Here is a 13,472-nt window from a genome sequence, read left to right as displayed (position 1 = left end):
GCCTTTGAATGTGCATCTGTTTATCACAGTGACTCACCCATTTGTCCCCCGGTGGTACGTCCCTTCTCAAATGGGGCTGAAAAGGGGACAAAATACTTTACGCAGTGGTTTTTCTTCATTTTATATATATAGATATCTGTGTGTATGTATATACAGAGCTTTGTGGGCAGGCACATGCATAAATTAACACATACTGACACATATATACACAAACACCTGCACACTAAACATAAGGTTGGAGGAGAAACGTTTTTATTTCCAGTGTCATAATAAGAAAGGCAATGAGCAATAAAAAAAATTAAATGCAACGTTTAGAAAAGTTAAAAACTAAAGAAAAACAGCGTTAAAATCAAGCTGGTATTGGTGTCTTTGCCTGCTACGAAGTATAAGAAGCTGAGCTTTGTCACAGTGTTGTGGCAGTGTTGGAGGTGAGACGGATTACACGGACCAGGTTAGAAAACCGTTTCATCTCCCAGTTTACCAAGACAATGTTTATACACCCTTCCTTTGCAATATCATCCCACATTATGTGTATATTAAACATAATGTATGGATTTCTTTTGTGAAACCTCGCCACCCTCTGGAAGCTGTTAGTTACTGCAGTCAAAAAGAGCACAGCAATACAAAATTCAATCATGTTTCAAATTAACTTTTATGCAGCTTTTAAACATTTGATTTATGTCATTGCTGTCCAAGTTTTTCAAGTTTTTTTTTGTTTTGTTTTATTTAGAAAATCTCTCAAAGATCTTTTACACATACTGTATGTATTCTCCATAGCTGGCAGGCAGCCAGGACTTACTGAAGCTTATAACAAATATGAGGCTCAGTAATGATGTTGACTAATGTGTTATTATCTTACAAATAAAGACAGATGCATTGTAGATACAGTCCATTTATAAGAAAAAGAAAATAAATTAGAGGCATGGACCGCGAACAATGACATTAGTGCCTATAAGCATATTCTGTGAGCTGAATATTTTCCCTCTCTCACCACACATGGCTCACAGTTCATCCTTCCTGGCGCCGATGGGACAGGAGATCCCGGTGCCTTTGAGGCCACAGTAGCCTTTAGGTACCTTCTTCAGGTACTGCTGGTGATAGTCCTCAGCGTAGTAAAACTGCTGCCCCTCCAGAATCTCAGTTGTAATGGGACCATATCCTTTTTTCTCCAGCTCCTAGAGACAAAACACAAACATTCACCACTTTAGTTAAAACTGAATGCAAACTAACAAAAAAAGAAAAGAAAAAAAGAGCACCCGTTCAAAGTGTACACTGTTTGTTATTCAGCTGATGCTCAGCACAGTGATGCCATTGACTGAGGTTACTCATTGGCATTACTTCCTGAAATTACTGCTTTCATTACCACACTCATGAAATATATTCAGCATTACTTTCTCCAACTCCCTTAACTTCCTCAAATGAACACACCTCTTAAATGTTTTTTTTTTTTTTTAAATTCTGTAGTGTATTGCATGTGAACTTCCAATACATCTCACTGATACAGTAAAGAGTTTCTGCTCCTCGACTAGAAAGCAGGGTGATTGAGTGACAGAAGAAAGGAACATCTTTTGTTTTGTAGTGCAGCGTGCCTCTGTGGCTCTCTCTGTGGGACAAAGCATCAAAGGGTATCCGCTCTCTTTGAGGCCTCTTTAAGACATTTTCACACTTAGCCTTTTCTAAACACCTTGAGAGAAGGCTTCAAACCCACTAAAGCAGCACGCTCGTTCACATAGACACTCATAACGCCTTGAAAAACACCTCTGACAGATATATCAAAGGTTTACCTGCTGTGCTGAGTGGTTTTCTCTATCTAATAATACAAGCACTCAGGCCTCTCTAGATCAGTGCTCCTGAGAGCTGACAAACAACAAGTCTGAGCTGCACTGGGACTGTCTGTGGGCAACAAGTAGCTTGTGTGTACAACAGATTGCTACACCTCAGAGAGAGCAGTTTGCAGCACTGAGGAGCTTTGCTTTGTGGGGGCGTCAGATGGGTTCAGAAAATACAACAAAACAAGAGCTGAATGTGCTCAAGAAGGACGAGCATGTTCTTACCTTCTGCATGTAACCACAGTCATTAAGTATGTTGTTTATAAGATATATCCGATAAGAGTGTTGTGTAGAAGGTTGTGATTGTACAAACCTCAAAGATCTATCCCTAAACTTTACAGTCCTTCTGAGCAGGTTTTCGCTCATCACTTTGGTTTTATGGATTTAACACTATTGCTCTTCTGCTCTCTCATTATTAACCAGCACCACCGGTAAAAAGGGTTGGGGTTAATTAATCCATGTTTTGTTTGTTAAAAATTTATTAGTTACTGTTAAGGTGACAGTTTTATACACTCGCTGGTCACTTTAGGGTTTGGGTGCATATTGTCAGTACTAGGCTGGATCCCTTTTTCCTTAATTCTTCACGCCAATGGAAACATTCATCAGGGATTTTGCTCCATATTGACTGCAGTCATAAAGGGATGTACACGGTTAGCAACAATATCCAGGCAGGCTGTGGTGTTTAAATAATGTTCAATTGGTCCTAAGGGACCTAAAGTGTGCCACGAAACACCATTAAACCTCCACCAGCGGTATGGATTTGTGTTTTCAGGAATTTATGGCAAATTTTGATGTCTCAGCAGAAATCGAGACTCATCAGACCAGGCAGCATTTTCCAATTTTCTATGTTGTCAGATTTTGTGAATTGTAGCCTCACGTTACTGTTCTTAGCTGACAGAAGTGGCACTGGGCGTGGTCTGCATACCTTGGTTGTGTCAAGTTGTTATAGTGTTACTGTTGCCCTCCTGTCAGCTCGAAGCAATCTGGCCATTCTTCTCTGACCTCTGGCATCAACAAGGCATTGTCATTCAGAGAACTGCTGCTAAACCCAAGGGACGGCTGTGCAGCTTAAACCACCTTTCTTCCCCATTCTGATCTTCAGTTTCATCTTCAGCAAATCATCTTGACCATGTCTACATGCCTAAATACATAGAGTTGCTGTCATGTGATTGGCTAATTAGATATTTGCATTAACAAACACTTGAATAGCTCCATCCAATGAAGCAGACAGTGAGTGTACTCACTGCAGTGTGCAAAAAACCCACATGACCAGATTTTGCTTGTTAAATCAGTCAGTCCATCATCAAAACTGTTACAATTTCTTTGATTAAATGACTAATTGTAACTGAGCTGATGAGTCTGGAAATTCTGTTGGAAAGGAGAAACAATAAAAACTCACGATGAAGCAGCTGTATGCTGTTTTTCACTGCCTAGAGCTATTTAGCTGTAAGAGTTCAACAAGCTAACCTCATACCTTTGGTCATCAGTAATTGTGTGATGAGAGAGGGAGACAATATCTGAAAAAAATATCATTTCTAACTGAGACTAATGTCAGTGAAAAGCAGCAGGGTAGTGTGTGATATTGCCCACATGGAGGCAGTGTGGTACTAACCGTGTGTGCTCGGGTTTGCTGGAGGTGATGCAGTGGAGTCAGTAAATCAAAGCTCTGCACCCCACAGAGAGGCTGAGGCAGCAGCTGACCTCTAACTCCTCAGTGGCTGCCGCTACAATGTGAGGGCTCTAATCTCCCTGCAGGAAGGACCCAATGTCCACAATCCAAACTACAACACAATGCAGTCCTTAACACAGAGCCCGAGCCTCACCAGCACAGACATATTTACCTTTTTAAAAGGCAAACTGTGAGCAGTCTGCTAAAGAAGAACCAATTTTCCTGCCTGTATCCACCAGCACTGTGGTTAGCCAGCCGGCACAAGCAAAGAGCTTTGTACATCATGGCCTAATTAATCAGCCATCACCACCAAACCACAGTAGCAGAGAACCCTCCGGGGCAGAGGATGCTCCGTGTGAAGGGAGCGCCACGTCCAAGGAAAGGTCTGCTATTCTGAGCATACATACACCTCCACCCTGACACCCCCACACCACTCCCTCGCTCTCCATCCAGCCTTGTACAGCAGTCACAACACGGCGGCCATTTTAGATCTATAAATCAAAATGCATGGCGTCATGCCACTGTGTATAACCTTATGTGGCTTTGCTTTCTCTCTCTCTCTCACTGCAGCAGCAGCAGCAGCAAAGAAATGGAAGGAAGAATATGGAGGGAAGGAAAGGATGTAAAGATGAGGGGGAGAAAATTCTAGATGGGAAAAAGTTGATGACGTTCAAATGATGGTTACCGAGAGACAGGCAGAAGCGTGTTTGTATGTGCAAATATGTATATGAGTGTGAAAGGGCTGATACAAAAGGTGTGTGTGCTGTTATTCAATTTGTGGAGTCAGATATTTTGTCACAAATCCACATCATGGGGACCCGATCCCCAAAAAGCGAAACCTTTTAGGGTTAATATGTTTTTACTTAGCGAAGATCACAGCTAGCATTGCGGCTAGTCGTGGCTTGCAGTTAACGCTGGATTAAATCTGAAGCTAATGAACGCAAGTCAATGCAATGTCCTCTTAAGTGACAAAAACATGTTTGTGTGTGTGTCCAGGGCTGAGCTCACTCAGCCCAGTCAGCCCTTCCTTTCTTCACGCCTGTCGGAAAGACTCCCATGTCAAAGACATGGCTGAATGGGTGCATGTCTCTTTCTCTCTCTCTCTCTGCATCTCCCTCCATTGCCGATTCTCTCGCTCTTTCTCCCATGTGAGCACAGAGGACTTTGCTTCGTGCTACCAAGTCCTCCCTGTTCGCCAGCCAAGCGAGAGAGCCCCTCGCACCATCGCCATCGCTAGAGAGGCGGCCCCGGGACACAAATAGGACGTGACACCCCGAGAGAGGGTTGAGGTGGAGGAGGAAAAATGTACTCTCTCTCTCTCTGCTCCTCTCTTCCTTACCCCACTGCCTTGTCTCTCTGTGTCGTCTTCCCTCGGAAGGCCTACGGCTGCAGAGTGGTGGGGAAGAGACAGGCACTGACATAGAGTTTGTGACACTCGGTGACTCATAGTGAAGACATTTGAAAGAGGGATATGACCTCAATTCGGTGATTTATGTAATCATGCCTTAGTCCGCTATACTTTCACCGGTTTGTCACTAATGCTATTTGGGTCTCTCGATTTTTCTTTTGAGCTCTCACCTCCATCTTGGTCGCTAATTCCAATTAGCTTTATTGCCATTATCATAATTAAGTACAGTGTTGGCATAAATTTCAAGATATTTACAATGTAAATCTGATAATTTAACTGTGGATGAAAAAGTACTAAGACCTTAAGCAAAATCGCAGCCCTGCAAAAAACACTCTTCATATGGGTTAATTATTCATCGTGCTTTGCCAGTCTGTGTTGATGACTTACTGTGTAAACAGACTTTAAAGTTGCGTAATTAGGTGAGTTTTGACTCTTTTACGAAGCGTTGGGTAGTATATATTCTATAATACTGAATTAATGTTTTATCGTGTTTGGATGCAAATACACTGAATGCAACTTGTCTTCAAACAGAAAGTAACGGCTAAAAGGCAAAAGATGTAGAAATATAAAGAAGCATAAAATGTTAATATGTGCAAAGACAAAATAAGATTTGCGCGTTCCTACCCGCTATCCATCTCCTTCGCTCAGATCTAAAAGCCAGCCCAGCACTGACTGCAGCTGCAAACCTGAACTCTGGAGCACAAAAAGCTCTTCAACATCTTAAAAATGTAAATACACTCTGAGTACTACAGACAGCAAACCTGCTCTGTGGCGAAATGCCGGGCTGCAGCTCTGCCTGAAAATACACGGAAAAGCCCGACGTGATATTCACGCTCGAGTCCACGGCACCATGCTTGCCCTCAGTGACCTCAGGGAGAGAGGCAGAGTGGGAGTGATGGAAGGAATCCAAGGGAAATACAAAAAGAGAAAAAATGGAGGAAAAGAGCGACTTGGAGATGGTGAAGAAATGGAGTGAGGATCACTGACCAGAGTGTGGTCATACACAATAACAGAAAAAAGGATATTGTATTGTTCATGTGAGGTTTTGTGAAATGCAATGAGTGCAAAACTCATCATGCACATCACTGCATCTGTATGTGTGCAACTGTGATTTTTCTTTTTCTTTTTTTTGCCTGCTCTGCTCATCTCTCTTTCCCTCTGTCATCATGGGTCAGGCATCCATTTTAGCTGGGCTTCTTAAGCGAGGTCTCCTACATTTTGTGAGCAGAAAAAAAACACTCCTACATTTCGAGCGGGAGAGAGAGGATGCACGCTCTTCGGTCTCGGAGCAAGGTGGTGCACGCTCCTACATTTTTCTTTTCTTTTTCCCAGGGCAGACAACAAGTAGCTCGCTATCAGAAGACCCAAAATGCAGAAGATCAGCTCGACGTTCCCGTGAAAAGCGATCGCCTTTGAACATCGCAGCTGCAAGGCAATCGGCAACATCTCACTTGCAGGCGGCGACTTAAAAAAAAAAGTTGCCTGCGAACAATATTCCACTAAAATTTTTCTACTTATTAATTCATCTAAGCCAATAATGCTGTTTTAATATTGATCAGTTCGGCGCGCGGCTAAATTTAAACGAATTTTTAAAAAAAATGTGCAGCACAGACAGGGTTGAGAACGCTAGGGCCGGGGAATCACTGGAAGGGTAAATCTCACTTTCTGACGACTTTCCAAAATGCGGAACGTGAGCTTGTGCGACGAGAAGCGTGATTCTGAAACCTGCTGATGTTGTGCCCTGTTTTAACAACCCTCGGGCTTCTCCTCAAGACTTCTAGCCTCGAATGATCTCCTTTTTTTTTCAGCCATCATCCGAACCCCTGCGCACCACCCCTACACCCTCCACCCCCCACCCATTTCAAGCTCATTAAGTTAGGATGCTTTATCAGAGGGCACACTCACCCCTCCAAGGCCCTACACACATGCATGTGCGCATACACACGCACGCAGTATTCAAGCTGGCTTGATAAAACCTATTGTTCATACATGCACGCACACACACACGTGTATATATATATAGAACCCCCCGTTCATCCATTTTTCTCTCCCCTAACCCATCTCTAAGCCACCCCCACCCCCCGACTCTCCTAATCAACTCTTCCCATCCCTTCTCTCTCACCCTCTACTCACCCCCACGCCCCTCACCCCAGCTCAAGGGAGACACATTTTAGCAGAGAGGGAGGGATAGAAAGAAAAAGAGATGGGGGGGAAAAAGAGGGATGGGGGAGACAGAGGGAGAGAAAGTGATGCACTCCTCCTCTCTGCTCTGCTGCCACAGCGGCTTGGCTACAGAAGCCTTTGATGTTCTGCAAATTTCAAATTTCATTATAGAGAACCCCCTTCTCCTCCCCTCCTCTCCCTCACCCACCCCTCCCCCCTCCCTCTCTGCTCTCGCGCTTAAACAAGCTTTTCTGCCTCACTCTCCCAAACCTCCATGCACCCCCCCTCTCTCAATGCTGAAGTTAAGAAACTGAAAGCCCTGCAGAAGAGACTCTTCGTATGGGTTAATTATTCATTGGGCTGTGCCTGTATGTGCCAAATGTATGTCTGTGTGCGTCTGTATGTACACGCGAGTGTGGGTGAGTCATGTGCTGGCAGTGGGGTAGAATAGGGATTTTGTGATGCCTTATCTCTGGTTGTCTTAGATCGCCTCCACCCACTCTCTCTTGTCACTCTTCTTGAACATGTATTCACTTCTCCTGATGCTCTCCCAGACAGCATTGGGCTTTCAGGATAAAACACACACTCACATACAACCTCACAAGCACACACACACAGCAAGCTCTTCCTCCGTAGAGATGCTGTTTTCAAGCCAGACGTTCTTGAGACTCAGCATCAATGTGGCGAGGCAACCATTTCAGGGCAGGAAGCTGCCATTTTGGTTCAGAGTGTGTCAGCTGCTTTGGGAAGATACGTGTCCCAGTGGTCCCAGTGGCCCTCAGATGGAACTGGGGTGCCACTGAAGTGGCTGACAGATTGGTGGTGTCAGCAGCATTCCAGAGAGTCGGGGAGATTGAGTGAATACCGTTTCTATTCTAGATGTTTGCAAATGTGAGTGTGTGTGTTTTTAAGGGTCTTTTATGGACTGGATTATTTATTCTCAGGCAGGTGACAATATAATGCTCACTATAACAGCCTTTTCTGTGCTGTGATACAAACTCAGTGAGCCCCCCCCGGGCTTGCTTATGGTTGTTTTTCCAGTCTGTTTATTTAAAGGCTCATGACATTAAGATTCTCAGTCTTACCTAGAGCCCATACGCACTGTTTTTAGGATTTTTTTCTATTTTTTGCAGTTTGTAAATAATTACATTTAATTTTTCTGGCTATTTTAATTATTTAAAAAAAGAAAAACGTCTCGTCTTGTCTTAAAAAATCTCAAATTCATAATAGAAAATCATTTAATAATATTACAATAACATTTTGATATTGTAACTTTAATCAAGTGTCTCTATATTCAAATCATGCAATCACATAATTAAGGGTGCAATTCTTTGATATTCTTTGAATGAGTACAATGTACAAAACTTCTCTAGTGTAGAGCTGCCTGGAAAAACTGACCCTAATCTGCTGAGCTGCTGAGGATCATACACCGATCAGACATAACATTTTGACCACTGACAGGTGGTCATGGGGCCTGTTACTGTGTGGTATACATGGGATACATGTGTGAACATTTTGTCCTCAACGTTGTTTTAGAAGCAGGAAAAATAAGGATTTGAGTTGGACCAGGGCCAAATGGGGCCAAACTGTGATGGCTACACCAATGGATCAATAGAAGCTATGGAAGAAGGTAGCCTGGTGTGGGGTATCACATAGATGATGGGGTAAGTGTGTGTCACTCATCTGAGAAACACCAGGATGCACTAGGGGAAGAAAGCAACCCGGTGAAGGCAGTGTGATGCTTTGGGCAATGTTCTCCTGGGAAACCTTGGGTCCTGCCATCCATGGGGTCGTTACTTTGACACGTACCACCTATCTAAGCCTTGTTGTACACCATGTACACCCTTGATGGAGAGGATAATGCACCCTGCCACAAAGCAAAATTGGTTCAGGAATGGTTTGAGGAGAACAACAACAAGTTTGAGGCATTGACTTGACCTCCAAATTCCCCAGATTTCAAGCCGATCAAGGATTTGCTGGACAAACAAGTCCAATCCATGGAAGCCACATCTCGCATCTTACAGGACTTAAAGGATCTGTACATCTTTGCGCCAGATAAGATAGCACACCTTCGCCCTTCAAGGGTCTAGTGTAGTCCACGCTTCGACAGGTCAGGGCTGTTTAGGCAACAACACAATATTAGGCACGTGACCATAATGTTATGCCTTTTCGGTGTACAAAATAATGTTTAAAATGACTGAAAGCTCTACAGGAGATTCAGGATGGCTGAATTATTTCAAAGTGGAGGGGCAATAAATAGATGATATAATTTCCCTGCTCATAGTTGGTAACAAATGAATGAATGAATAATGTAATGACATGTGAAAAGTTTCAAATATACAGATGTAACGTGGCCTCTTAAGTAGCAACAGCTGGACAATAACACAAAGATTTAGCATGGCTGCTATCCTCGCTAATAAAATAAGATAAAGAGATATTTCACAATAACTTTAGGAGAAAAAAACCCCCAAAGCAACCTTTTATATCTGCCTGATTTAGTTCATCTAAAGTCTTAGTCATATGCTACCAAAGTTGTTATGACTGTGTACCATCAATGTTTGAAATGATCACAACAAAGATGGGGACCAGATCTGAGACTACTCACAGTCAGTTGCCATCTTCAAAGCAACTTTGGTGTGTCAAGACGACGATAAAACAGGACAAAACGGCAATAAGAGGCAGTCAGTGTGCTATTGATTTTTCCTTTGAATTGGGTCAAGTTGGCACTTACATGCAATCTGTTTGCAATAACACAGAGATTACCTGTGATAAATCACAAATCTGTGGATGTTTGTTGCCGTCTATATCAGATGTTTAGTTTTGTACTGAAAGAAGCATAGAAAAGAGTCCCTGTATGAAGGAGCGTGAATGGGTGATTGAGCCAAGTTGGGTAAAGCGCTGTGAGTACTTAGAGTAGACAAGAGCTATATAAGATCCACGTGTTAATGAGGATATTGTTACTGTACCAAATGCGTGCATTGGTCTGGGTTTTTCTTCTTTCAGGTTCTCCCTTTAGCGGTTGCCTCCATCTCACACTATCCTTTTCCTCCTCTCTGGCAGCTTCCATATTTAACATGCCCAATATATCCCCTATCCCTCCTCTGCACATGTCCAAACAATCTCAGCCTCGCGTCTCTAACTTTCTCTCCAAACTGCTCAACCTGAGCTGAGCTCTGATGGACTCATTTCTAATCTTGTCCATTCTGGTCAGTCCCAAAAAATCTCTGCTGTCTTCAGCTCCTCCTCCGGTCTTTTTCTCAGTTCCACCATCTCCAAACAATACATCCTTTCCTTTCACTCATGCTGCTGTCCTTCTGTGACAAGTTACCCTGACACTCATCTCCTCCCACTTCACGCTGCCTACATCCTCTTCTTCACCTCTCTTCTGCCCTTTGCTCTGGATGGTTGATCCCAGGTATTCAAAGTAATATACCTTCACTACCTGCAGCTTCACTGTTAAACCTGTCTCCCTCTCATTCACATGCATGTATTGTGCCTTGTTTCTACAGACTTTCACTCCTCCTGTCTCCAGAGCATGCCTCCACCTCTCCAGACTCTCTTCCACCTGCTTCTTACTCTCATGTACAGATCATCCTTCTCTCTCACTGAGTCCCAACACAACTTCCATATCTCTGCTTTCCTTTACTTTAGCCAACAGTAGATCAGTTTCCACCAGCACCTTTTTGGCAAACAGCACCAGAGGAGGTCATTTTTAACTCGGGGCCCCAACCTGGTATGGAAATCTAATTCTTGGTGTTTTTGTTTGATTTTATAAAGATTTTAACACCTTCATGACGCAACCTTCAACATATATTCGAGTTTGGGATAGATGGATAAAGGCAACAGAACCCTGAAAAAAAAGGCATGCAGAGATGATTGAATTATGTCCTGACGTCTGTGTAGAAATGTCTGAAACACTGGAACCGGCTCTGCTCACTGTAAAAAGGAAAGCAAGATGTATCCTTGTATGTGCCTTGCATACAAGGATACTCCTCCTCCCCTCCCTCCAACGCTCCATTAAGTTCAGTTCAGTTCTGCTCTGCTTCAATAAAATCCCAGTATTACTGTGGAGCAGGAATATGTGGCTCGGCTCTAAACACTCAGAGCAGGGACCGAATAAAGAGCGACAGGACAGAGTCAAAGTTTTAGCACTGCGCTCACAGCTTTGAGCCATCCAGTCATGCCAATTACACACTCATTCTGATAACATCTCCCCCGTCTTTCCAAATAAATAAACACTCCTAGAGGCAATTATCACACACACATATCAGCCACAAAATAAGACATGCTTTTGGTGTAAAAAGCATAATTTACAGTTAATTGCCTGCCACAAACCTTAGTCACTCAGGTTTGTGTGTTTCATTATTTGATGGAGCAGATGCCGATCTGTCTGCCTTTTAAGAGCAATTAGTTGCAGGCCTTCCTCCAATCTGTTCGAGACTGACTCTTGCCAGTTAAGGTTGAAATGAGACAGGTCGTCTTCCACCAGGTGACCTGTGCAGTTTCCTTGCAACTACACGCATCCAGAGGTTGAGGGTGCCGCACGCTCAAATTCCAGGTGAGAATGGGTCATTGAAACTACTTGCTATTGGTCCCAGACAACAAGAAAATTCAATGTAAGCACTTGGCAACCACTGATTATTCTGGGTCTCCTTAAAGTTTTAACTTTCACTTGCATTTGAGGCCCTACAGCGAACCAGATGAACTCAGAAGAGCTGCCAAACAGATCACAGGTAAGATTGTTTGGTCAAATGCCGTTTCCAAGTTCAAGGATGAACTTTTAAACTCAAAACATACACATGTAATTTCCTCCTGTCTCTTACTATGCAGATGGTAATGCATGTGTGCCATCTGTGCATTTCTCTCCCTGTTTCTTTGTTGACTGTTACAGGCTTCATCCATTTGCCCCATGCTCTTTAGCTTTTTAAAAAATACTTCAAGGGTGTGTGGCTTAGAAATCTTGGTGGTATGTGTGCTTGTGTGCGTGTGGGCGTGATGAGGTCGTGGTCAGTTGACAGCCAAAGGGCAGGGTCATCGTGAGTTGATAACCTGTCAGTGATGACTCTCTGATCTAACTGCCTCTCTCGTACTTTTCATGCTCTTCCTCCCCCACCTTTTTGGTCCCAGCTGCCACTCCTCTCTAACCTCTGACCCAAGCCCAAGGCCAAGGTTGGGAGGTTGTTGCCACGGCAACATAACAGGCCCGCAGCGCCTGGCTGCTGACCCCGGGAGCCCCAAGTAACCCTAACGATCATAATTTGCTCCCCTCTGCCCCCTGCCAGCTCATCCATGAATACCATTGAGAGGAGCGAAGAGGGTGATGCCGGGAACAACGGACGGATCGGCGGGCTGATGGGCAGAACAATAGAACGAACAAAAGAAGCACGCGTGCGCCACTGAAAGGGAGAGCTTTAGAAATCAGTTAGGATGGCCTTTTGACCCCCTTCCTCTCTTTCGGTTTAAGAAAGCCGGTTTAGATGCATATCATCTAAAAAGATGGTTTTGACTAAACTGCACAAGAGGCCGCTACTCCAGACACTGATTTTTAATTGCCATTCAAATAATAAAGAAAGCTCCAAACTACAGCTTATTCTGCTGCAACACTCAAAAAGTTTCCTATATATTGATAAAACCTATATATGATGACTCAGTCATATTTATATACATGCGTTACATTAGTCTTTTAACTGGAAAGGTGTGTGAGACTTTCTTCACATTTTTCACAAGTCGCTCCGTGGCTACTGCTTTACTTGGCTTATAGTTTGGTTATATGCAATCCCATACTTGAGTAAATATAATAATAAAACCTCCTGATGTGTGTGAGGGGGTATCATACCTGCTGGAAGGCCACTTTACTCTGCAGCGCAATCTCCTGGTGAGTGGGGTTGGATGTGTAAATGGCTGAACGATACTGAGTACCTTGGTCATTGTGCTGCTTCATACCTGCAAAACACACACACACACACACACACACACACACACACACACACACACACACACACACACACACACACACACACACACACAAAGGAAAAATAAGACACCCCACAAAAATGCATGAAGCACCACAATCAGAGCAGACACAATGTGATTTGCATGTAAAAGGCTTTCATAATTATGTCATCATCCTGCGTCTTGAATTCATGAGGCCGAATGAATTCAAAGATCACAGCAGATTCGGGCTTTCATTAGGAAGGCCTGAGTCGTGTAGGTGTATGGGCAAATGAAGGTGGACGCATTTTCCTCTTCTTTGTCATCTATGTGACAGTGTCAAAAATTTTCATCAGCTTTACGTCAGAGTGTTTGGGAGGATGCCCAGGTCTACTGTAACTTGATTAGGAGGCCAAACAGCTGCCATCCTTTCTATGCTTTTCAGATGCTAAACTCCTGAGCAGCTCAGACA

General features: G+C 43.5%; 1 protein-coding gene across 2 annotated transcripts in view; it reads right to left on the bottom strand.

Moving 5' to 3' along the window:
• Positions 1 to 230: 230 nt before the first annotated feature.
• si:ch1073-358c10.1 (mitochondrial peptide methionine sulfoxide reductase) overlaps positions 231 to 13,472 on the bottom strand; it is a 55,202-nt gene continuing 41,960 nt past the window's right edge. For both annotated transcript variants that reach the window (XM_039603829.1, XM_031758360.2), the window contains 2 exons: positions 12,906 to 13,012; positions 231 to 1,175 (listed from right to left, as the gene is read on the bottom strand). In XM_039603829.1, coding sequence (XP_039459763.1) covers positions 1,002 to 1,175; positions 12,906 to 13,012 — 281 coding nt within the window. In that variant the 3' untranslated portion in view covers positions 231 to 1,001. The remainder of the gene's footprint in view (positions 1,176 to 12,905; positions 13,013 to 13,472) is intronic.

This window comes from Oreochromis aureus, linkage group 19 (assembly GCF_013358895.1).
Source record: "Oreochromis aureus strain Israel breed Guangdong linkage group 19, ZZ_aureus, whole genome shotgun sequence".
NCBI lineage: Eukaryota > Metazoa > Chordata > Actinopteri > Cichliformes > Cichlidae > Oreochromis > Oreochromis aureus.
Note: the sequence above shows the minus strand (reverse complement) of the source record. Positions and strands in the feature narration are given on the sequence as shown.